The sequence below is a fragment of the Columba livia genome, chromosome 3 (genome assembly GCF_036013475.1).
Source record: "Columba livia isolate bColLiv1 breed racing homer chromosome 3, bColLiv1.pat.W.v2, whole genome shotgun sequence".
Taxonomy (NCBI): domain Eukaryota; kingdom Metazoa; phylum Chordata; class Aves; order Columbiformes; family Columbidae; genus Columba; species Columba livia.
The window spans coordinates 58,154,283-58,181,279 of NC_088604.1; the positions used below are offsets into that span (position 1 = coordinate 58,154,283).

Genomic DNA, 26,997 nt, shown 5'->3' on the forward strand with positions numbered 1-26,997 from the left:
GCCACATTTCGGTAAAACGCTGAGTGAAAGCCACGCGTGCAGGCGCGGATCTCACGTTTCAGGGCACACCAGCTGGGTGCCTTCGCTGTGCCTTGCACATTTCGGCCAAAACCCCTCAACCCCTGCCGCAAGCGAGAGGACAGTGACGACGGGGAGGTGCAGCACTCCGGGCCGCGGTCTCCCCGTTCGCCTGCCTCCCGCCATGCCCCGCGCGGGCCGCTGGGCGCAGAGCACGCTGGGAGCTGTAGTCCCGCGGGCACACGGCCCCGTTCCCCCTCCGCCCCGCGCTCTTGCCGCCGTGTGCCCGGGGGGCACGGCGGCGGCGCTGGACGGTCCCCTCTCCGCGGTCTCCCGGCGGGCAGCCCTGCTCGCCCTCACCGGGCATGCAGCAGCTGCTCCGCCGGCTTCTCCCCGCGCTTTACTCGGCGCGGCCGGCGGCGGCCCGCACCCTCCCCGCCCGGCGGGTTGTGCCTGCGCTGCCGCGCCTCATGGCGCTGCGGCCGGCGGCGGGAGCAGCCGGGAGTGTCGGGGAGCCCTCCCGCGCACCCGGCGCCACCCTGGAGCACGGTGAGGAGGCGGCGGGGCGGCGTTGCGCGGGAGGGATGCGGGCAGGCGCTTCCGAGGCCCCGCAGCGTCCTGTGCGCGGACCGGGCGCCCTCCGCTGCCGAGGGGCCGCGCCCCGGTCGTGCTGTGCGGGGGCGCCGCTCCCCGGGGGCCGTTGAGTGGTCACGGCGCGCACAGCGGCTGCGAAAGCTCTGGCTTGTGAACACGCATTCGGCTGTTAAATGGAAAGAGGTTTCACAGCAGGGCTTGGGGAGGTCGTAGGGGAAAAGGATCCGACTTAATTGTGGGCTGTTGCTAAAAAGACTTGTGGCTTTATTTACCCTGCCTGCCTCGCTCTGTCCCCAAACTTCTTGTCTGTGTAAGCATCCGGCCTGGCTGAATAATAAATCTACTACATATATATATGTATATATTTTACTCAAAATTCTGTTTTGTGTTTGTTTTGTTTTGTTTGTTTCGTTTTTAAATAAGATTTTTAATTTTTCTGGCTATGTAAACAGTAGTGTCAGCACCAGTATTGTGCCAAAATGCCTGGAGCGTAAGACCATCTATTTCTACAGCAGCTTTCGGTTGAATTGTCTCCAAAGGTTTCCTTTGTTATTAAACATGTGAACACAAACATACTAAACATATCACGGAGTCACAGAATGAATATAAACATATAAACAGGGAACACCTAATCTCACTGTGATCTCTGATGTGTAGGTGTCAAATAATACAAGATTATGTGAAACTAGAAGTATGAGAGAAGAAGGCTGGGAAGATAATGTAATCAAATATGTTTTCTTGCTCCTTGTTTTTGTATTCTCTCATTTGTGAGCTAGGTGTATCATGATGTTTTTTTCTCCTGGAACAGATGACTCAAATACTGGTGAATATCAGCAGCCACTTAAATACAAATATGGGAATAATGTAGATACCTGTTCGTATATGAAATTTGGGCTAATTTAATTAAGCATGCAATTAAGAAAAAAACATTTTATCCTACAACAGTTTGATGGTCAGGGAGTTCCTGTGGAAGCTGGTTTTGTTACATGTGTCTCAGACTATTAACATTATGTCAAGAATTTTGAAAAATCTTGTTTTCAGGTTGTTTCAGTGACTGGAACACAATTCTTGAGTTTTGTTGCTGATTTCTTTAATAAATATTTCACAAAAGGTGAGAGATGGACTTTTTTTTTGCTCAAGGCACAACCTGTAGAATTTAGGAGGAGTGCCTGTTCAGTGTGAGAAGGGACATTGGTAATGAATAGTTGTGCCTTTGCTATGTCAATCTGCCGTTGAGAGCAGACAGAAGTTTTCAAAGTGGCACAAGTATGTTGCTTTTTGAGTGGACAGAGCAAAGGAAAAGCGTAATCTGCAATATAGATGCCTCAGATTTATATGAGTCCTTGTTCTGCGGCTGGTGCTCCCTTAACAAATCCCTTTTGCTCCCAGCTGATTATGATTCTGCATTTCTGAATATTGTTGATAGCTTTTCTGCCCCAGAGTGACCTACTTGTTTGTCAGTTTCATGGATTTCTGTCTTGGCCTGCACTTTGAGATCTCTTTGAAAGAAGAATTGTTTTCTGTATGCTTGTGGATTACCAGCAACAGTCTATTTTGTGTGAGCTTTGATGTAAATGTTAATAATTTGAATATTGTTTTAACATTCGTTTGTTGTGCATAGTTAGTGTCTACAGGGAGAACAAGCAACAAAACTAAATACTTTGTTTCTTTTTAATAGCCTCGGGGATAAAGTTAGGTGTCAGACCACAACCACAGGGTGATTTATGCCTCCCTACTTCAGACTGGAGTGAATTAGCATTTAATAAGGTTGTTCTTTTACTTATCTTCCCTAACATAAAGCGATATATTTAAAAAATGTTCCACAGGGTAATAATAACCCAAATGGGCTCTGTAATATTGATTTTATACATGTAGTGTAGCTTTGCATGCCGCAGGAACATAATATGCACTTTTGCTGCCAAATTTTCCCCTTGGGCCAGTTTTGGACTATCTGCACTGGTCACAAGAGGAGCTTTGAAAGTGCGTTGTCTGTAGTAATGAGCTGTCCTGGGATAAACTGCAATTCTGACATAAGGCTTCTTCCACTACAGTAATCCCATTGTGGAGTTGTCCCAAAAAGAGTATTGCTGGATGCCTGGTTATGTGCTCATTTTTTTTGCTGCTAGAGAAGATTTTCCTTGCTCATATGCCAATATTAGAGTTTACTGATACAGGAACATGAAGCAGACATAAGGCAATGACTCATGCTTAGTTAGTACTCTTGGGGAGAAAGACATTTTAAAAAACTTAGTGGAGATTATTCTGTCATTGTGGTATTACTCTGAGATGGAATTTCCACGTATATCTTTATACATGCGAGTTTTATATTGATTCTTTCTTTAACTTAAATTTTAGAAGTCAGCTTTTACACTGAGAAGTTCAGATCATTGCTGCCTGTAACATGCTCTACTGTGTGGGAGATGCAGGAATAATCTTCTCATTCCTTAATGACCTAGTCAGCTGAGAGCTCTTTGTATCATGTGAAATGGTAGGATTCTCTTCCTGTTCCTTCATGCCTCATTTTCAGTGTGTTTACATTGGAATTCCTTTGCCAATGCTTGTCTACACTGAATTTCATATGCCATTACTCTTATCTAAAGTGAACTTTATGTGATGTCTGAAGACTTTCTTTTTTGTTATACTCGGTTATAAGTATTCTCTTTTTTGCACATAATTGCATTTACTTAGAACCGAACAAGACCATAAGTTATTAAATATAGAAGGCTGAACTCCTTTTTTTGCTATTCCACGTAAAGCACTGAAGTTTTTTTGCTGATATTTTGACGATGAGGAAGAGCAGCATTCTTAAGAGAGTTATATGTCAATATTTATTTGCTCATAATAAGTGAAATGTATACTTGTATATTGCTTGTGCATAATGTGTCTTAGCTGTTTATATAAAAAACTGAGACTCAGCGTATTATTTTAAATATATTACAGATGGGCTGGAAAATGTACAGCAAATTAAAATCTTTGAAGAGAATAAGAAAAAGACACAAGAGGAAGAAGAGCCATGTCCTGCAGATTCAGTAGACTCTCTGATGGCAGAAATGCCATTTGTCGACACAGATATTGAAGATGAATTTGTTAGTAAGTACATTAAATAGAAGTAGCCTGGAAGCATAGGCATATCACACAGTTCTTGGTCCTGCCTGTTTGCATGTACAAGTGAGTTGTGCACATGGAACAGCGTTTCCCCATGAACAGGATCCAGTCCAGAGCTTCTCTTAATCGTACTCGGTCCTGCAAGTACTTGAGCATGCTAAAAATGTACTGTTTTGCGATCCATTGCAGCAATGAGTCACAGAATGAAGACTACCCATATGTCAATTACTGTATATGAGCTTCTTGAGTGATGGCTTTTATGAGCTGTCTTCCAATATGTGTATTCCCAGCATGGGGCTAGAGCTGCACCTCTAACTGGACAGTGGATGTCTGCAGCCTGGGTCAGCTTACAGGTGTGTGTCAGGGCATGTGGTGGGAGAGGGTGTGCTAAAGGCTTGAGGAAATAAGCTGGGAGAAAAATAATTTATGGTGCAAAGGTAGAATTGAGGATACACACTTTCTTTCACTGTTGCAAGGTATTTTTGGGAAAGGAGGAGGTAGAGAGTAGATCTGTGTTTGATGAAATTTTCTTCTGGGCTGGGTTTGGTCCTTGAACTATCAGTTGGCTGGTCCTAGTCTAATGCGACCTTTTCCATTAATAATTGTATGTATTATTGTGTTTTATATTTCAAAATGCAGCATGCCTGGAATTATTGAAACTTAATGCTGACCCTTTTCCGCTAAAGTCACATCCATGTTCAAGTGCAGACAATTTGCAGGCCTGTTACACTGCAGTGTGAGTTGGCTAAATGACACACAGCAGTTTGGAACCTGTTTGTCTTTGTTAGCAGTTTATAAGCCTTACTTAGAGATGTTTGCTTTTAGTTCAGACATGGTGCTCCACTCGTATGACTACATTAGTTCAGAGTGGAGTAGGATCCCAATCAGACAGTTCAGAGCATGAGCAGATTGGATAACTGGGAAGACATGCTCCAGTCAGTTGACTGAAGTCCAGCTCCTGTTTGCATGTTATGAAGTGTATCTTTGTTTTGATTTGTCTATATGCTGAAAGTCGTTTTGTTTTTTTTTCTTCAGTGCATGCAACCTCTGAAATAAATATAAAAAAGAAAAGAAAGAGGACTACTGGAAAGGAAATTGAAGAAGGCAGTGAGACAAAGAAGAAGAAGAAAAGACAGTATCAGCCGAATTATTTCATTTCTCTTCCAATCACTAATCCAGAGGTAACATTCCTTTTATACTAATTTAGTATAAACAGAATTACTTCAATATCTGCATGTGTTTGTAAGAAGCACAGTGTTTTATTTTGACAAAAAAATCAGGTATTTTTAAAGGAAAATTAGCAGCCTGTTCAAAGAGTAGCTTTATTTCCTGTAACGTTTTTGTGAGTAAAATTGCTTATCTGGAAAAGACTAGAGGAAAACTTTTTCTCTTTTTATTCAGTTTTTTAGTCTTATGGATTTTACCCTGTTTTTACTGGAGCTGGCTTAAATTTCCCCTTTCTACTGTTCCAATATTGCTTGTTTTGTCATTCACTTACGCAGGTGTCAAACTCATTTTCACTGAAGTCCACATCAGCCTCGCAGTTGCCTTCAAAGGGCCGAATGTAATTTTAGGACTGTATGAGTGTAAGAGTAGTTACATACAGTCCTGAAATTAAATTTGGCCCTTTGAAGACAACCACAAGGCTGATGTGGCCCCCGCTGAAAATGAGTTTGACACCCCACATGTAGAATAAAGGAGACATTCCTATTTAATTTAATAAGAAAATCCCTAGCAATATTTTTAGCTCTCCTTATAGAAAGGAATTTAAATTTGGATCCTTTTCCTGTTTTAGCTTGGCAGCTTGCAGTTCAACATTTTCCAGTAAAATTGATCATCTTATTTAAATTTCGAACAATGTGTTGTTTTAGTGAGATGTTGTTCAAATGGATTAGAGAAGTGCAGAGAGCTCTTTTAGAAAATGTATTTTCTTGTAGTTAGCACGTGTTGTCATGTTTAGACAGCGAATGAGGATTATTTCTTACATGCTGTGGGATGTCTCTTATATAGCTTTGAAAGCAGGTGCATTATGTTTAAAAAGTTAAACCAAACAATTTGCCACCATTTCCAAATTTAGATTTATTTTTTAATACAAGGTTCTATCTCAGGTGAAATTTAACTCATCCTGCATCTGTATTATCTGTTCTCTGAGAAAGTCAAAGATTTAGAGAATCCAAAATGAAAATAAACCAAAGTAGGTTTGAAAATTACAGTGCAGTCTTTGATACTTTTGAACATACTATATGAAGAAGAGATTGTAAAGGTTGGATAGGCTGACACAAATATGGTGGGAGATCTTTTGTGTCATCTTACTCTGAAATATCTTTTTTCCTGTCTATTCTGTGATTTAACAAGTGAAAGAATAATGTTTGGGTTATATAATCAGATAATTGAGACTTTCTGCTCATGGTTGTTATTGTGTTGAATGGCTGGTTGAATGGAGAGTCTTAACTATGCATGCTTTTTCTATATGTCATGTATTTAGTCTTTTATTATTTCCAGAGGTAAAGGAACAACTATATTAAATCTCAGAGCATTTGGGAATTCCAGGATTTTGCTGGAAAGTTTTGTTTATACTTGCCTTAGATATGGAGTTTTTCTGAAAGTAGTAAATACATGTTGGAATTTTTACAGGCAACATTAGCCAAAATTTAGACTTAAGACACTTGGTTTCTTGATAACCAGAAGGAATCTGGTAATTAGTGGTAGTATGTCAGTACTGAGAGAACTTTCTTTTTTTAAGGATCTGATTTTATTCCAGTGGAGTGTTTTGGGCATTTATGCCGAGAACCATTTTGTAATAAGGAATATTTCTGGAACATTTGATGAACTGTTCCTCTTGGAAATTAAACAGTTTCCTTGTTTTCATTTTAATTATGTTTTGAATCTTCATAAATAAAATGTGGTGTTCCCTTAATCTTGAATTTATATTAAACTTTGCATTATTACTTTTGCAAAAATAGTTAAATGGATGACTATCATTGTATTCCTTTCTGGTAATTTTTTTTTAATGTTTCATCTGATATGTTATCACTTGGTAGATTAGTCTTTCAGGGCCCTCTAGTCTTTATGATATTATAATTATAATTAATTTGGTAAATCTTTAAAGCTTATAGTCTTTATATGCACTTACTAATATTATCCTTGCAATAAGCAAAACCAAGTTATTTTATTACTCTTCAGAATAACATGTTCAAAGTAATGGGAGAGGGGACCTCAAAATCAGTGTTTGAGGCCTTATTTTGGAACACTTTTAAAAATAATCTGAGGGGAATTGTTGAGTATGATCTGCCTTCAGATATTTGTTTTAGTTAAGAAATCTCAAGTTAAATGACATGATAGCAGTCGTAATACAACGTACAACTTTGTAAGGTAATATAAATAGCAGGTTAAATAGCAATTTAACATTTTTATTTATGCAGTGGGTCATAACTAGTTATACTGAGATGTAGGAAGAGTCCTGGTTCACTTAATTAAAATTCAGCATTCTCAACCATTAATTGCACCTGAGATTTATTGAAGAAAACAGAACAAATCTGAAGTTATCTTATGCGTTGTGATGGCACAGCTGTGCTACAGCTCTTGCCTTATGTTTTGATCATAAAGTTTCTGGGAAAACATATTAGATATAAAATCCTGAAATTCACAAAAATGTACCTGAAAACTTTTCTTCTTCTCTCAAAATAGTGTAGATAGTGTAGAATGTTGTAACTTAGCAAGAGAGAGAGAACATGGTTAGTCTTCCTTTTTTTTTCTTTGCCAGCTTTCAGGTGCGAATTAAATTTAGAAGCAATAGTTGAAAATGGAATAAAATTGTAATTCATATGATAGGTGATCTCATTTTTGAGGTTGTTTTGGGTTTTTTTGTTGTTTGCTTTTTTTTTTTTTTTTAACAGGGATAACTGCATTTATTTTAGTTTATAAACTTAAATAATTATGCAGTCAATACATTGTAATTACCAGAGATTGCATTTACCATTTTTTTTTGCTTAAATGCGGGTTAAATTTCTCCTACATCTGAGACAATAAAAGTGTTATTTATCCAATATAAGATCAGTTCTGACATATGAAGGAAGTTGGTCTTATTACAACATGATTAATGATCAAAATGTTGGTGCAATTTTCTTCGTACGTCTTACACTACCTAAAACACTTGTGGTTTTGTAGATGCCACATCGCCTTGTACTGGCAAATGGCTTTTACCTTCCTTCCTCCTCTTCATCCTCCCTAGAGTTGGTTCGTTTCAGTTACAACTTGGTTTTATTTAGATGGCATTAATAGATATCTGTGGCACATTAGATAAAACTTGCATGGCAAAATTCATCTTAAGAAATTCAGTCAGAAAACTACTGATCACTCCCATTAGACTGTGTTTTTTTCAGGAAATTTATGTGGTCCTTATGATTAACAGAGCTATCAAAATATATCAAAGCTTCTTTTTTAACCTAAGATCTGGTTGTGCTTATGTTATGAAAGTCAATATGTATAATATATTTGTGAAGCATTCACCACTGGGTTTTGAATTAAAAAAAACCCAACAGTTTTCTACAAACTTTTATACATGCTTCTTTTAGACTCACACACCAAATCTGAATGATCTGTAATGCCTTTGTTAACATGCTTTAAGAAATAATACGTTTTGTAAGATGGTCAAGGTTATTGGATTTATTTTCCATCTACATATTCAAGAACTGTCACACTTTTTTTCTTAAATCACTACGATAGAGCTATCATTATGGCAAGCACAGTGAATATTTTGTATACAATTTATAAAGCATAAATAACCATACAAATAACTTTCAATGAAGAAAATGTAATTCAAGTAATTTTAAGGACTCGTGAAGTTAGAACTGTATAGATGTTGTATGGAAATTTGTTAAAATATATTTGAAGAGAGTATATAATTTATATCTATCTATTGGACAGTATGGTCAGAACTGTAAAGTGGATATCTCTACAAATTATTTACTGAATATTCCTGTTTTGTACATGCCCAGTCCTGCAAAAATCTCTTTCTTTTTCCAGACACTTGTCTGCACATAGCAGCATACAAGTGAGCAGAGTCCTTGAAGAAACCTTTTATTTGAATTACTGGTAGTGTAAAACTGGATGATCTTAATCTGTTCCAGAAATTTATCATACTTATGGAAGCAAACTCCTATCAAGATATGATGGGGAGTGTCCAGTGATTTATTAATTACTCCATTCATACCCACTTTGGGTTTACTCGGGTCAGTTAGCACAGCTTTGTCAGAGGATCAAACTTTCTTCTGCTAGAATGGTTTTTACATAAACGTTTGATTTCAGTTTGTGTGCTTTCTTGTTCACTTGCATGATGGGACACAGTAATTGTAATAGCTGACTGTTGTTTCTGTGTCTGTCTTTCTTCCCAGATTACTGGCAGTATTCAGGCTCTCCAAGATGCAATAATACAAAAGGATCAAAGGCTTTCCAAAGCAATGGTTCGCTCTGGCTCGTTGCATGTCACCATGTTAGTGATGCATTTATCGAATGAAGAAGACGTTAGTATGTAGGTATTTTATATTAAATTAAGTATACACAAGTATTTTTGCTGGAGTAGCTCATAAAAAGACTAGGACGGTTGACTGATGCTTATTTTTTGTGATACACAGCCCTGAATTGCCAGGGTTCCTGAACATTAAATTCATATTGTTGTTAAAATGCTAACATTAATATTAGCCATTTTCATAACTTACGGTATGTCATGAGCTCTGAACAAAAGATACTTTTTTCCTTTGCATTTTTCTTACTGTGTGCTGAACTTGCATAAACAAATCTCATGTTTGCTAATGTAATTATTTTAAAACACTGTTTTGATATAGGGGACACTGAACAGATTAACAGGGGAACTTTCAAGATTTCATAGGTTAGCAAATCTTATAAGCCAAATCAGTAATTGTCACTGAAAGACTTCAATGAAATAAACCATAGCTCCAAGCTAATGTCTCATGCAGTTACAGGATTTTTTGATGTCCCTAAATGAATTTATTATACTCAAAATTCAAGTACACTAAAAGAGAGGTGGCTATTAGGCCTTACAAAAGTATATTTTTTATGTTGCTTCAGTGATATAGCTGATCTCTTTGATCATAGAAAAGCTGTGGAAAGACATATGTATTATACAGTGATGTCATGTGTCTGAGTGTTAGATGCAACTAGTTGCCTTATAAAAATGCAGTTCTTTGGTGTTTTTTACTGTTTGTTGCATGTTGTACTGCTGTCTGACAAGTGTACTTTAACATACAAGTCCAATGGTAAATATGAAGATGTTCAGACTTTTAAGTCTATCTATACAGCTGTAATTTATCAACGTTCAGAATAATAATTTTTGTGTCTAGTTGTAATTTTGACTTGCAATGAAAGCATGCATTGTATTTTATAGTCCCGCATTATGCAGACTTGACAGTTTTTATTTAGGTCTGGTGCACAATAGCCTGCATATGTGATGTCTCTATATTCGCATATTATAATTGCAGAATTGAGATTGCAAACACTTTGGTAACTGCAACAGAGTATTATCTAAAATCCTGATAAATGGCCTACTGGCATTATATGAATATCTGGGAATCTTCTATCCCTTATGTGTCCATTTTGTATTTCTAATGAATTAAAATTCATGAGATGGTTATAATTCTATGAAATAGAAGTGTCATGGTTTCATCCCCCCCACATGAGTTCTCTCATTGGTTTTCTCTGCAGCATTAGCAAGCATGTGGTCCATGTACTGAATTATCTAGGTCAAATAATGAATAAGTGCAGTGAGACATTGTTTTGGTTATGGTAATACAGTTACAAACTAATGTGTCTAATAAGTGTGTGTTATTTTTTTCCCCCAGAAACTTTGGTTGCTAAAGTGCAGATTGATCATAAGAAAGTGAAAATCCAAGGTAGAATTTAGGAACCGTTTGGTAGCCAAGGGCATACTTCTAATAAGGAGAAGTATTTTGGCTAAAAACATTAACACCCCTAAAAATAATGAGATACCAGTATATCTAAATCAATTTCCTTGCATTATTGTCACACTTCTTTCCCTGAATGCTATATCCTTGAGGCCTCTACACTGTTGCCTCTCCTGTGAGGGTGCAAATTTGCCTGCATCCTTGTCTCCAATGATCTGATCTAAAGAGAGAGAAACATAGCCAGGAGCAGAGAATAGAAGGGAAAGCAAAGGGTAGTAGATCTGCTGGACTCCCTCTCTTCTCCATGTGCATTTTGTCTCCTGGAGTAGAGGCACACTAGCTTCCTCCTGCCCTAGTTGATGAGCAAACTGTAGCAACACATGTCAGTTGGTGAAAACAACCACCAACTGTTCACTGAAGATTTTTTTTAAAAGGCTTCGAAGTTTAAACTTTTTTAAAAAGGAAATGAGTATTTTGAGACACCTAAACTGTATATCAAATATTCTCAAATTCATTCTCTTCTACTACTCCTTGAGCTCCTTCTCGGCAATCTGACTGCCACTCGAGCACTGATGGAGTTCTTCTCTGCCTCTCCCAGCAGAACTCCCCAGTCCAGGCACCCAGGAGCTGGCCTCTAGTCAGCAGCAGCTTCCCCAGTGATTCACTCCTTCTCTGGCCAGATGCCTCCTACAGGTATCTAGCTCAGCTATCCTCAGGTATTCTAGATTGCATTTTCTATTTTATGGGATTTTTTTTTCATTACTGATGTTTTCAGTTTAATCTTTTGGGAGCACCTGGAGATTGAAAAGTTGAAATTTCTTTTCTTTGCTTTACCAAGTTTCAATACCAGGTTAATGGAAAGAAACCAAGATCCAGGCTGGCAAAAGAACCTGTGTGTAATATAGGGTGAGAACAATCCCTCAAACAAAGTTCAGCTAGTCAGCTGTGTGTCTTGGTGTTCACGGATCCTTAGGTTTGGATTCATTAAGTTACATAGATATCTACAGTTTTTCTACTGTGTTTGCACAATAGTGCCTCTGTCTAAACAGAAATGAAATGTGTTGAATGCTATTTGAAGTCAAAATGCGTGATAAGCATGTGCTAAACATAACATTCAATTCAGCACAAAGCCCTTTGTATGGTGTTTTAGTACATACAGCTTTCACCCTGGAAATGGAAATCTGTATTTGAGACTTCTCTAAGGGAATCCAGAGCTGTAGTTCCCATGCAAGTTTCCTAACTGATTGACTGTGGTCTAGCCTTCATGAATGCACTTCACACATCTTTTTCTAGGACTGTGTGAAATCAAGAGTATTCGATTCTAAAAACCATAAAGAAATTAAGCAAGAGTCATGACAGTGCTCCCTTCAGGCAGAGGAGCTCTAGTCCATGCTAACAATGCATAGTCATGGGACCAGGTACTAGAAATCAGGATGCCTGCCTTTGCAGTAAATGGCTTCATTACCAGACTACAATGTCAAGGTCTTCTTGCTTGTTACCTGTCAAAGACTGTGAATCTTACCTTTTCATTACAAATACGAGAGCTGGAAGGAATCAGTTTGGCTTTTTTTTGCAAGGTGGCTTTTTCTAACAAGTAATCAAAATTAAAAAATCAGAAGTTTCTAAAAAGAAAATACATCAGTTTTAAGTGCTATAATATTTACATTACAACAGTATAGAAAAAAGCAGGCACTGCTTCTATAATCCTAGTTTGTATTCACTTAGAATATGCTGCTTAATTTTTTTTTTTTTTTCTTTTTTCCACTTTGGAGCAAAATGCTTGTAAAGTTTTTGTTACCCCTGTGGGTTAGTTCCACTGAGTGTGACTACTATCTGGCATTGTAAATACTCTTTGGTATGGAATCATAAGAAAATACTACTGTTCTGTGTTTTGCTATTGACTTCAGTGGAAATATTTGTCCTTGTGCCTTATTCTTACAAAGCAATTGTTAGACATTATAAAGTGATTGACAGAATACAAAAATACAAAATATGCTAGAGTGAGATGACAACTGTTTTTCTAAATATTTTAGTGTTTTCAAGATCATATGTAAAAAAAAAAAGTAGAAATAAGTCTTCAGTGACACAGTGCTAAACTGAAAACACACTGCTCTGTGTGAATTGACCTTTCATAGACTTCTTCAGGTAGAGTTGAGCTGGTCAGCGAGTTCTGCAGCACACCCTACAGTGTGGAAATAGGAGTCTGTTCAGCTGGAGAACAGAGCTTTCCATGTCTCGCTGTGTACCAGTTCTCAGATGCAAAAAATTCAGAGATGGGTGTTAGGTATGTGCATGACTCACTACTTGAAAGCCCACTGCAGTCTTTCACACAGTGTATTTGAAATATCTGTGCTTGATTTGGAACCATTTTCAGGTTCATGTCAGTAAATAAACTTACACATGATTACTTTTGAAGTAATCTGACAGGTATGATCAGTACTAGATGGTGGTTTTGAAAGGTCTTGAAGTATATCACATAGGAAAGACACAGGAATAGACTTGCCCAATGGTGATAAAATGGTAGGTAAGTGGCAGAGACTATGCTCAAATAAAAATGTCTTTGCCAAGGAACAAGTAATGGCTTTTTTTTTAAAGTGTTTATATAGGAGCTAAAGTACTTGTAGGCTGTAGATTAAAGCTCTATTTAAAAAACACAGGAGGACTACATCCATCAAGGATATTTTGTCATATAATCAACAGTAACGTCTCTTAAGCTGGCCTAGGTTTCAATTAAATGCAGAGTTCTCATCAAGAGTCCATCTTGTTAAACACAATGGAAGCCTGGGTAGAGTTGTTTGTAGTTGTACAGGCTTAAATAATATAATGTAGCCCACTTTAGAAATGATGTTGGCTTTTATCCAGCTAGGACACAAAAGCCAAAATAAACTCTTGAGAGTTTTTAAACAGTTACTGCCATCTAGTGTTTAATAAAGTCAAAATCAGTTCAGTGAAAAGTTTAAATTCCGTTTTCGTTGAATAGAATTAAAAACTGTGAGCATGTGAGAGATCTTCTAGAAGACACTAAGAAGGTTTATATACTTCTTGTTTAGCGCGTGAATCACTTCAAGTGCATGTCAAAACACATGTTTAATGTAATTGTACATACACTTAATGTGGCTAATTAAAATGATTATTAATAAGTTACCAGGCTTGTTCCTGTTTCTTAAGGTACGTGTAGATTATGTGTGCATGCTACATATCTCTTAAAGAAAGTAAACATCAATTTAGGTAGTACTTCTAACAGTTCTCAATGAGCTTAATAGTAATTTCCATATAATTTCATCATTATATATATATATAATGACACTAACCTCTGTTTATAATATTAAGTAACACACTGTAGTAAGTTTGAATGAAGCAGAATCCTAGAGTTTTCGGTTGAGTTATCAGGAGATGAAAAAAGTTAATTAATTTAAGAATGGAAAGCCAGATTCTTCTGAGGAAGGATATTACTTAAATGGGATGCGCAGAGTAATAGAGACATTATCATCTTAATGCCTGGTCACCTTGAGGACTGAGGTAAACTCTCTTGAGGAATTACACCTGCTGCTAGGTTTGCCTTAGTATGTTTTACAGAAGGATATATGAACCAGTGTACCTTTATAAAATGGTAGTAATAACACTGACTGCATTCATAGGAAGTTGTGTAAAAGTACCTGAGTAGATAATAAATTGATACTAATAACACTTTGTGAGATTTTTTGATACTGATTACATTACTATTAATCATTATATTAATATGTTTGACTTTCACATAGATATGTTCTTTCCTCTTGACAGAGCGGTTGGTGCTCTTTCAGACAGCAAGGGTTTTGTAGAAGATCTCCTGAAAGGAAAAACCGTGGATTTGTCTTTTCAAGGAATTGATCACTTCAGAAATGAAGTTGGATTTGTGAAGTTGGCAAAAAAAGATCATACAGCTATACTTACGGAAATAGCAGGTACAACTTGTCAATCTAGTTTAAGTGCTTTCAAGAGTTTTGACTACCTAGATGAGAATGGAGCACAAACGTAAATTGGTGGTAATTTAGTCAACGTTACTTTACCTTTACAGCTGTAAAGACTACATAACAAATTTCCCAGCATAGTTCAAAACTATAGTCCAAAACTATTATTCAGTTACAGGTGGTACTATTCTCTGATATCTTTTTATTTAGTATATGTAACTGCAGGTTTGTAGATGGATCTAAAGACCCCATTTTACCTTGTTTTGGTCCAAGTGCTGTCTGCTGTTTCTCAGCTGATACTTGCACCCCTTTCAATTTGTATATTCATACTGACTTAAAGAACTGTATCTTTGATGCATCTTACCTGACTTTCAAAGTTACATAGTTCTCTCCTTTGTGTTCATACTGAGTAGAGCACTGAGAGACAGTGACATTCTTTCCTATTCCACGGTCTGGGGAGTGTTTAAGTTTCATGTTTCCTCTATGTTATATATACCACTCTTAGATCTCAGTGAATTAACTGTACCTTACCATTCCCACTTGTATAAGTGCATATATACACACACACATATATATGTCTAGGTATAGATATGTACTTCATACATACATTTCCATATATGTATAAAGTAAAACCTGGAGTTTCTTTGCACCCCTGGAGGATAAGGAGAATTCAAGAGAATTACATGACTCATCTGCCAGAATAATGGAGTTGGATTCTACGCTGCTTTAACCTGAAATAATTTTTGGAGCAGTTGTGGAACCAGTCTGTGGCTTGTTCAATGTTAATTGCCTTCTTTTAGCAATTAGGAAGTTACTGAAAGATGTGGCAGCTACATGCTACTCTGCACGTGCATCCACATGTTCACTTCAAAAGCAAAACTCTCAGTTCTGTCTTAACAGTGGAGCTAAGGGCACTGCCTTTGCCAGTGAGATAAAATGCATCCAAAGACATAGTTCAAGTCAGTAGGAATATATAAAAGGCGTATAAACATCTACTGGAAAACAGCAGGTAGAGTGGAGTTTTTTAATCTATGACTCTATACTTAAACTATGTTGTTTACAGATCTTAAATAAAAATTCTCAGAGAACAGTACTGTCTGTAATTCCTTTGTGTCCTTTAAAACTATCCCGGCAATTCCAACTATTCCTTGGAAAGTCTCTTCTTAAAAAGAGTTTTTCAGTATTGATGAATTATCTTTTGTGCTCTGGGGAATGTGAGGTCACACCATTTTTTTATAGTGCAATAACCAGTATAGGACATTCTGCAGAGTAGCAAAGAGTGCTGCTGTCACGCTACCTCTTTGCAGTCCAGCACAGAGAAAAGATGGAAAAAGTCTTTATTAATACAGTGGTTTCTCTAGTAATTAATTAGATTGATTTCTGAAGCGCATTTAGAAAATGTTTAGTATTTTTAACTTGCATTTTAAAGAAAACTTGAATGGAAGAGTGTGAGCTTTCCAGCTTACCAAATTGCTTATGCCGTTATTGGGCAATGCTTTACTATTTTAAGCAGCACTCAATAGAGCAGTATTTCTAATATTCAGCATGATAGAAATGGAACAGTTTTTACATTTCCAGAGGCGCTTGCGTTGTTAAATAATCAAATAATATTTCAAAGATTGAACCTACCAAGTATTCTTCAGCCCTTTGGATGATGTGCTTCCTCATCCTTGTCTTTGAATTTGTCTTTAGACTTCTTTTAAACACGACAGAATATTGAGTATGTATGCTGTTTTATAAACAGTGAGATAATTCATGAACTGTATTCCCTTTCAGTACCTCTTGTGAAAGGAGGTTAATGGCTCCTGTTAGTGACAATAACTTTTGATTTTGAGAAGATTATAGTTAAGAACTCCAACATAATCAAAATTGCTAGACATGGAGAGCCAAGTATCTTTAACTACAGGAAAGAAAAGTTTCTTATCAGTGATTTTCTGTGCATCTTGGACTCGTGAACTGGATTTTGATGAGAATTAGACAAGTAAAGCTGAGATGACCTTTGTTTTTCAGTTCAACTGTCCTTCCTAGTGGACAAACTGATAGTACAGTCACATTTAGCAAACAAGAAAACCTATGTTTTTCTTGGAAAGCATAACTACTGATACTCACTGTGGAATATTCTTTGCTTGTATTAGAACCACAGCTGTATATTTTTATTTTCACTTAACTACTGCTGTTTAGTAAAAATGTTTCTTATTTCAGGGCTTACTTTTGCCAACCCAAGACATCATTTATTCGCCTTAGGCCTGTTCTTCAGTCTCTACACTTTTACAGTGATTTTTGTTTCATCTGGATTTAGTTCTGAAACAGGGTAGGGAACTGAACATTACCAGAAGAAAATGGTAAAATGATTGAAAATGTTCAATGGGTATGACTTCAGAATATGCCATCATAACATTGCTTAGTAACTGTCAAAACCATAGCGTCTGAATTGCTGCTGATTTCAGAGTATCTTTTTGTGCCTTCTTGGAAGTGCTAATATTATTTCATAACAGGTAACCTATAATTCATTAAAACATATTTGGTTTTTCTATTGATGTTTGTGCTAGAGAAAAATATTTTAGGTCTGTAATTATGCAACACTGAATATTACACAAGTGTGTTTCACATGTTAGCTTAGTTACATGTTAGATGAGTGGAAAAACGTGTGAGTAGGAAGAAAATCAATATAGCAAACAGTTTCTATGTAGGTCTTCACTAGATTAAATAGCAAAGAAATTAATATAAGTAACCTGATAAAAATAGATAATTTGTTATTACACAGATGTCCTTCAGGGCAGTGCAATTTGGAATATCAAATAATCTAAAACAAAAGAATGCATGTGAACTCTTCAGAGCAGACAAAGTAAACAAGAGAGTCATTAGGATTTTCTCTTCTCCCTCAAGCATATCACATGTATAATTCCTTTAATGTAAGAGTACACTTACAGAGTTAATTGCAACACAGTTTAGTTTGCATGCAGTTTTTACAAAACATTAGCAGACAGTCCTCTAAGGGCCAAACCTCCTACTGAAGGCGTTGCATTTTGTGGAAAAGACCATGTAGTACTTTCTGGGTTGTATTTCACACAATAAATATACTTTCTAATGTAAAGAACCATATTAGCAGAAATGTGACATTTATTTTCTGTAAAACATCTTGTATATTAATTCAAAATAGGCTGTAAGTCAAATGCCTAGTACTCCTGCTCTGTGAATAGTATCCTGAATACACAATTGTAGAGATAACTGAAAGAGAAAATATTGGAAACTCTTATCTGCTGGGCTGCTGTTGTCAGGATCTGTGTGAAGATTCCTAGCAGCTTTTTGTATATACTGCAGTGAGGTTATATATGTTTGACAGAAATTAATTGTCACTAGTTTATTCTGGCTCCTACTACAGTTTGCCTGTGTTATAACTTGTATGCAATTTTAAAACTGAAGCTGGTAGAAAGAAAAAAGATATCTACAGTATTGCCTCCAGGATGGTAATCATTTTGTTGTTGTGCATGGAACAGTAAAGAGAGCTCACTTCTGTAGCTGTTTGATTTTTTGCAAGACCCAAGATTCGCTTATTACAGGATTACTGGTTTGCTACTTCGAGATTATGCTTGGTTCTGCTATGCTCTAAGGTGAATTTTGACTTCATGTGTTCTTTTGTGTTCTACATGAATTTTGAAGGAGAAATACACAAGCAATAGAAAATATATGAAGTTAAACCAGCTTCTTGTAAGAGCCTATTTAGTTCCAAAAATTACATCAAAATTTGTTTGATACCAGTAATGTCTGAATGTGGTACAGCATTATAGTAATAGTGGTACAGCACAGTAAGTGCGTGTCTACTAATACCAATGTAAATAAAAATTGGCCAGAGATGAGTTCAGGAAATCTGAGCTAAGATGGGTCTTCTGTTTGTTGTGATTTGCTTGTTATTTCCCAACAATCCATTAAGAGACATTAGTAGCCTATAATTATCTACCAGGAATAGTGCTAAACTGTTATTACAGAAGTTTGAGGAGTAATTTAATCACTCTTTGTCCATGTCTTTTTAGAAATCCTGAGCTAAAAGTGACTTATACACTTAGAGAGATTTTTAAAAACCTCTTTCTTGTGCTTTGCTACACTCCAGAATTTTTGAAGTACTAAGTGAATTTGGAAAAGGTAGTAAATTGTTTGGGTTCAATTTTCGTTTTGATAATCATATTTATTGTAAATGCTATTTGAAGTCGATAAGAGTGAATAAGTGAATCCTGTTATTTCCCACAGGATTTGCAGTTTTTGGTTTTATGGATGAACGGTGCACATTATGGTCTGACCATGGGGGGGAGCTTGTATTTCATGAATGAAAAAGCTACTCTTCTGTTTATGCAGATATTTACTTCATGTGCTTCTGGTCCTTTCTTTTCCTGAAGTGTTGATTTGTTGGGTTAAATATTTTAATACAGGTAGGAGTGCACTAGACAGACATGTAGTACACCTAAGCAGTTGTTTCCTTTAGTTTTATATAAATGACATTTAGTCCAATCTCACTAAACTGATTTTCCTAACACTCTGTACTACAGAGAGAGAGAAATGGTGAGTGAGTCATACTGCCCATCTTCTTCTCTAGGTATATTACAGCTTTACTCGAGCATCAGCTGGCATTGCCACCATAGCAAAGCAGTCTGGCCCCACTTGTTGTGCTGGGTATTTGTGCAGCCACATGGTGACTTCTGCTGTTGTGAAATTAAGTTTTTACCTTTGCCAGCTAATTTTTAACCTACGCAGTTTGCCAGTGCAGTTTACTGTAGAGCTATAGGACTGTCTGCACAGAAAATAGGAGCAGTGGCAGGTACAGGGCTGGAGAGGAACAGTCTGTTTTGGCAAGGATGGTGGTTTATGAACTTCTTTAAAGATTATGAAACCACACATTTGACGTCTGTTTTAGGATGAGTTACATTGCCCTGAATTCAGAGAGCCTAGGGAAATAGTTTAATTCAGTTAATTTAGTTCCCTTTAGTTCCAGATGGCTGAAGCTAAGATAAATGAATTTTGCCTCATGTCAGTTATTCTCAAGTCAATTCACATGATGGAAAAATTGAGAACTCAAAACTCTTGGAACATTAAAACAACTGATTTGTACGAAGTGAACAAAAAGCCGCTAGTGCAAATCCGTAACAGTTGCATTGAAAACGTTCTGCTGTGACACGTTAGATTTTCTTCTAGTCCATGCGCCATTAGTTACAGTTCCTACTAATGCTCCGAAGTTGAAAGTGGCAATGTTCTGCTGTCTCAAGAATATAATTATCTATGTCAGCAAATACATATATGCTGTATTGTTTGATGAATATAACCAGCAGAAAAAAACCCCAACAATTCTTTTGTTGGTTTCATTACAAGAGCCCAGACACCAACCTGCTGATGGCACTTAATGACATAGACTGATTCCAATAGACACGAGCACTGTTCATGCCTTTTGATATTACAAAGTTTTCTGCATGCAACCTTTTCTAATTCAGCTCTGTGCTAACAGTTTTCTTTGTTTTAGGCTCCTTGACTAGACAAATTCTGACAACAGGGGCAGACATTTTAGTGAAAATGAACAGTCACTATTATAGCCTAGTATAACACCAGTTAGTTTAGAGTTTGTGCTTTCAACAGGTAATACTTACGAAGTACCGTTTGCTCTAGAGCTCAACGTTTTGTTAGTTGCATGTGAATATCAAATGCCATGCTATTGTGAAATCTTGTAGCTCACTTTTTTGTGTGTCACATGCCAAGTAGAAGCGACTGAAGCAGATACACAAGAGCAGTAGGCTGGGACAGGGGCCTGGGCCTGGGCCTGGGCCTGGCTTTGGAGTGCTGTATTGCCATGCCCCTCCTGCCCTTTGACTCCACTGCTCTTCACGCAGGGTCTGAAATTTTTGATGAACTGTGTGGAAAGAGTCAGAAAGAATCTTTTCAATTTACTAAGAAAAATGCGATTTGACTGTATAATGGCATTTTAAGCAAGGTACAGAGAGGGCAGATACAAGGGGAAGAGTAATGGTTTAAGAGAAAGGAAGTTGAGGTAGCAGGAGTAAGTAGAAGATCTGTTTTTAAGGCAAGGAGAAAGTAAATCTTTTGGGAGGATTTGGGCATTTACAGACCACGTAATCTCTAATTTACTGTTGTGTAGTCAGGTAGAACTGGAAGCAAAGTTTTAAATTGTTGCAAGGAATTTATTCAATTAGCAGGGAGCCTGAAACATCTTCAGTTTGTCATGGCATTTTATCTCTGCACCTCAATATTTATTGTGGTTTTTATTCTTATTGTAGTTTTATGTGAAATATATAAAACAAATTAACCATGTGCATGCCTGGCTCTGAATCTGCCATTTATTTTCTTCTTGATTGTTTATTATGAGAAGTTTTTGTTAACATCCCTCTGTACAGAACGTATGTGATGATGTGGTTAATGGCAACTGAGCACTGTTGTATTATTTAATGAAACCGGGCATGCTGATCACTATATTGCTTGCCTCTGATCCTCTAAAACACCCATTAATAACCTCCACATTTGTTCCTTAGCCCTAAAAATGCAAAGTTTGCTTCTTTGAAAGCAAAGACAGCAAATGCTTTTAGATTTTCATTTACATTCTTCTTCATATTGTGCTTCCAAACACTGAATAACAATAACTGATAAATACCTCATTAACATGAAGCATTAAGGTATGCTTTTTTGTGGTTTAAAAGAAGGTATTCTCACCCACTTCTTTCTGAGATCGTAACAAACTTTTAGGAAATATTTGCGTAGATTAAATCCAGTAAAAGAAGCAAGTTTCATCAAGAAGTCCTACCTAAGTTTCAGTCTAGTGCTTTGAGCCTTCACATTATCATTGTTTGTCTTGTAAGGCTTACATTACACATTAGCATCTGTGCACAAAGTGGGGATTGGTTTGTCCAGCTGCTTCTTGGATCCTACTTCATGAACGAGCCCACCTTTCTTCTATACACGTGTATTGTGATGGAGAGAAACATAACAACCCACACATACTGCTGATACATGTTTGAAATAACCATCTAGCTCGCTGGTATATGATGGTGGCGTGGTACAGTGACAATTCCCTGTAGAAAAGCCTAAGTAATATATAACCAGGTAGCAGTGGAAGAGCCATTGGGAAAATGGCTTGGCTCTGGTTTACCTTTTATCACAATGTTAAGCTGACTATTAGCAGGGAAATGCTAGTACTGATGGGAAGAAAAAAATAGCCTCTTATGGAGAGATGAGAAGTAAGGCCTTTTCTTACATCCTGGAGATAAAAATCACCAGCACAGTGGTAGTGACTGAGCCTGATTTAGCCACCTTTTTTTTTTCAACAGAGGTTGGGGATTGCTGAGGTGTTCAGGAGTCAGTGGTTTTTGTCAGGCAGCAGCCAGGGACACTCCTCAGGCTGATGCTGTCCTTCATGATGGTCTGAACAGTAGGGTGGTAGAGAATTTGGTGCTTGATGCAGCCTTTGATTATATATTCCAAGCATAATGTGATATGTTAAATATTTTTTTTTAATTTGTGGTACTCGCCTCTGGTGACGTGTAGTTGAGGTCATGATAAATATTAGCATCTGAAACGGATGGCTTTGAGTTCTTCATTGGCTTGGAAATTAGGCCTTGTAAGGCTTTGCAAGTGCACTATTCTCAGTGCTATTAGGAAAGGAAGGATGACCAGAAGACCATCTTTGTAAACCCCAAACTTGTGCTGATAGCCAACAGAATACTCATACAAAAACCCTAACAACTTAAAAATTTAACATGAGTTAATGTGATAGTTATAATTGTAAGTTATCTGTGCATAGCTTTTCTTCATCTCCAATTGTGAAGTAAAAGAAAATTTCAATTAAGAGAGAGAACATTGTTTCTAAATTCTGAAGCGTTTAATTGAGGGAACATGGTTTAGAGAAAAGCAGAAATTCATAGGCTGGAAGAAAATGTAGATCTGTAACAATCATATCTAATGAAATCACAAAAAAGATGATGACTATTTGTACGAGGGAATAAGGCTTAATGTGCAATTTCTCTGCTAATCATTCTGTATTGATCTAGCTGTTGAATTTTTGAGCCTTTCCAGTATATAGCAGTTCTGAGTAAGTTTCATATATCACATTTCAAGTCTAATTATGGGGAATCAGTTGTCTAATGGATTCAGCCACAGCCAATATAAGAGAGGCAAATGTTATTCAGTAATTTTGACATTGCAAAAATAAGGTACAAAATGGTATTGCAGAGTACTTAAAATTGCATGAAAGATGGTCTGAAAGCTGTCCAGAAATTTGTTCCAGGAAGTAATGGCGCTTGTAAAAATAGCCTTAACTTTTTTAGGGTATGCTTTGAAGCTGCAAAGATTGGTCAACCTGAAACTGGCCAACATTTTTCAGCCACAAAAATGATCAGAGGATTGGAACAGCTCTCCTGTGAGGAAAGGTGGAGAGAGTTGGGGCTGTTCAGCCTGGAGAAGAGAAGGCTCTGGGGAGACTTTGTTGCTGCCTTTCAGTACTTAAAAGGGGCCTATAAGAAAGATGGAGAGAGACATTATAGCAGGACCTTTTGCGACAGGACAAGGGATAATGGTTTTAAGCTAATAGAGGGGATATTCAGGATAGAATGCCCAGAGAGGTGGTTGATGCCCCATCCTTGGAGACATTCAAGGCCAGGCTGGACAGGGCTTTGAGCAACCTGATCTAGTTGAAGATGTCCCTGCTCATTGCATGGGGGTTGGACTAGATGAGCTTTGAAGGTCCCTTCCAACCAAAACCATTCTGTGATTCTAATGAGGGAAAACACAGATCTTGTTTGATTTTTCAGTCTAGCTATTAATGTTAATGTCTGGGGGAAAGATGGCAGATCCTCACCCGTGGACATTGTCTGTCATACCATCCTTGTCACTGGCCTCTAATTTCTTTCAGTTCAGGCAATCCCCATCATAAACTTTAACCTTTGTATATTTGCTTAACCTTCAAATCCACTTTCATGCTGTCCCATAAGCCTGGAACTTTGTCTTGCCCACGGCATCCGTGCTTCCTTCCCCATTTCTTTTAAAATCTTTCTTGTGGGCACTTCTTTGAAGAGCTGCGTGGATATTAAAGCATTACATTATCTTTTAATCTTCCTGTACTCTCAGGAAAACATTTCCCTTTGTTTATTTTTCCCATCCATCTACTCAGATTTTGTTCTATTTTCATTATCTTTGAAGAAGGAAACATTGTGCCAATTATGTTTGTAACTCACCCTAACCAGTAAAATGTCACGCTTAGTCCCTAAGTGTCAAATACTGCAAAACTGGGGCTATGTGTAGCACCAGCAAGTGTGGCCAATCTCTTGAGCCTGTGATGTTTAATAATAGTCTATGCCGTGACAAAGCTGTGTGAGAAGTCTGATCACCATGAGAACATGTATGGACACACACACATACACACGAAAATCTATTGAATATAAAACTTCCATCACTCACTGAAGTTGTGCTTTCTTTCCTCTGACCCATTTTTTTCATTATGTTTTTTCTGGATTAGAGTTACCAGGTATGAAAAAAGATGAATTTGGAAAGATAAATAGAAGCAGATATTGAACAAAGCTATTTAGCACCAAATGAAGACACACAGGCCACATGGTTGCTGTTCAGCAGCCTAAAGTGTGTGGGACAGTGAGACACACACATTTATAGTGCCTCATGATCAGTCTACCATGTTGGAAACACTGGGTTTAAAATCCTGTGATCAGATGTACCTTGGCAAACCGCTGGTCTGACACTAAGCTCTTACTGGAGATAGGGGGTGTGAGCACTGGTGCAGGCACGTTGCAAGAAGGGCTAGAGGCCAAGTGTGCAATTGGAAACAGCAAATTTCTTTTAGTTACCTCGCTACCAGGGGTCTCCAAAGCAGCACCTAAGCTCCCAGGCAGAGGTGACACAAGCAGGGATGCAGGCGCTGCAGAATTCAGCCCTGGAAGAAGACCACTGGGCCTGCTGTGTTTGCCTGTATTTCAAGGCTCCAAGCAAGCACACCCTTTTGCTCTTTCTCACAACAAAGCAGGAATCTTGGCCATAATGATAAGGTGCCTTAGAGTTTCTCACAGGCCTATGTTATCTAACACAGAGGTTCTACTTGTCAAGCACACAAGGTCAGTAAAACAATTAGTGTGATGTATGTGTTTTCACTGTACCCCAGCTGCAAGTCACTTGAGCATGTTTACATTTCTCCTCCTTGCCATTCTTCAAGAATTCCCATACAGGGGGACACCCTTCGAGGCACACATCTTCACCAGTACAGACCTGAATTGCAGAGTGGGAGACAAGGCACTGCTTGGCATAAGACATGTAGCCAGAAAGAATTTGAGCTTTTAGGGGAGAAAAAAGACTACAATCCACAAGACTGATTCACAGTATCACAAGGTAGCGTAAACCTGGTTTTGATAAGACTAATTTTTTGGCTGGAACATCAAAAAGTCAAGGAGTCCCCAAACGATGCAGTTCAGAGAACCAAACAAAGGAACCAGAAAATGGCTTTGTTACAGATAATTTCAGTTTTAAATAAATGTAACATTTTATTACCTTACTAACATCAGAAAATAAGCAAGCCATTGGATGCATGGAAATACATGCACACTATGACTAAATGCCTTGATTTGAACTTCTATATCTCAGTTTGAAGAAGTAGCAAACATCTATTTGTCGTCTTCTGGTTTGATATGTTAATCTGTTGTTCAGCAGCATTTGTGTGAAAAGCTGCACAACAGCTTACTGGAGATTCAGTGCAAATTTAGAAATATTTCCTGCAGACACAATTTAAAATAATATAAGTAGGTAAGCTGTACTTGTGTACAGATACATAGCTGTAGATATATAGTGGACCTATAGATCTAGATATATAGATGTATAGATTTAGATACATAGGTAAGCATCTGCCATAGTAATATGACCCCTATTACCATTATGTAAATGCCTCACAGGTTTTAATCCAGTTGTCCTTTCAGCATCTGCTGAGTTAGAATAATTAGCTGGGCTAATTCTTTTTCGTAAAATGCATCAGCATCGTATAGGTGAGGAGTGAAAGCTGAAAGAGAATTTCAAGTGGGCCTATTTAAGAGATGACATTTGGGTCTTTGATTTCCTTGGCTTCTTTAAAAATCCCAACTTTAGTTGCATAGACTGTGGAGCCTAAGGTTATAAATAATAGGCAGCAGAGAAAGAGAAGTGAATTTTGCTCGCTAGGGCCCATATGCATAGTCGGAGCTTCTTCTAGAACTTGTCTGTTGACAAAATAACACATAAACTTGTAAAATCTCTTCATAAGTGTGATTTCAAAGTAGCTCACTTAAGGTGTTCCTCAGTGTAATGCATTTTTTTCCAGGTGGGAGAATAAACCACTGGATCTTTCTGTTACAGCTGAACTATCAAGCCAAAAAATATTAAAACTAAATGCAAATACATGGTTGTTGTATGGATTGATTAAATTCGTGTGATAGAACTGATTTATTTCTTTTTCACCTATTTTGATTTTGGTTCAAGGGTAGTATGGTCAGTTAGACCTACACCTAGTGAAGAATTGCAAGTTGTATTTGCAAAGAAAAAGAAAAGATTTTGCAGTTTGCCTGTTTTTCAGTAATAGAAATATTCTACTTACTGGTATTTTTGCTACAGTTTTTGTCAATTTTATCTAAATGGATTTTTTCAAAATTACAACAGAGATTTTTTATTTAAAGTATTTCAGCTAAAAGAAATATGGAACATAATTCAAAAGTTATACTGAAATTTATTTCCAATAAATGAAACATTATATCGGGCAGTTGAGTTGGGAAATACTGAACTAGGTCAGTGTAGTAGAGTTGCTTTGGCCTGGGCTGTAGACAGATAAAAGTTTACATTAACAACAGGAAATTAAAATGCAACAGTGAAGCTTGAAAAAAACAAACCAAAATCACCAGCATTCCTGATGTTTTCTCTAATTCTGCCATGTAAATCTAGTGCCAGAATTTACAGCTTTCAATTTCAGATTTCCTTTGGTCTGGGTGGGAGATTACCCAAATACGGGTAATAGAACTCATTGCAGAATAGTGTTTTTGAAGGGACACAATTCTGTTATATACTCCGAGTTTTCCTGAAGTTTCCAGAACTCTTCCAGTGAGAGTAACTCCTGAACAGTTTCAATGTCAAGTTCCTATTTTGACAGCAAGAGCGGACATCATGGACAGCTTTCTAATTGCTGGTATTTTAGTAAAGCAAATTTTGTGACCCATATTAACTGCAAATGTAAGACTATTTTCACACTATTTTCACTATGTACCTTTGAAGTTACCTAGAAATCTCCCTGCTCTTTGGCACTCATCATCTCGTCTTTTCCATGTGGAGGGGTGTGACTCATATTACAGTAGAAAGCTCGTTTTTAAGCATTCTATCATGTAATATCTTTGTACCTCTACATTGTT

General features: G+C 37.4%; 1 protein-coding gene across 1 annotated transcript in view; it reads left to right on the forward strand.

Moving 5' to 3' along the window:
* The first annotated feature begins 202 nt into the window (after window positions 1–202).
* Window positions 203–26,997, forward strand: part of AKAP7 (A-kinase anchoring protein 7) — an 89,698-nt gene continuing 62,903 nt past the window's right edge. The window contains 6 exon segments of the mRNA XM_065056989.1: window positions 203–262; window positions 264–567; window positions 3,553–3,702; window positions 4,753–4,898; window positions 9,111–9,247; window positions 14,418–14,578. Of these exon segments, the coding sequence (XP_064913061.1) occupies window positions 203–262; window positions 264–567; window positions 3,553–3,702; window positions 4,753–4,898; window positions 9,111–9,247; window positions 14,418–14,578 (958 nt within the window).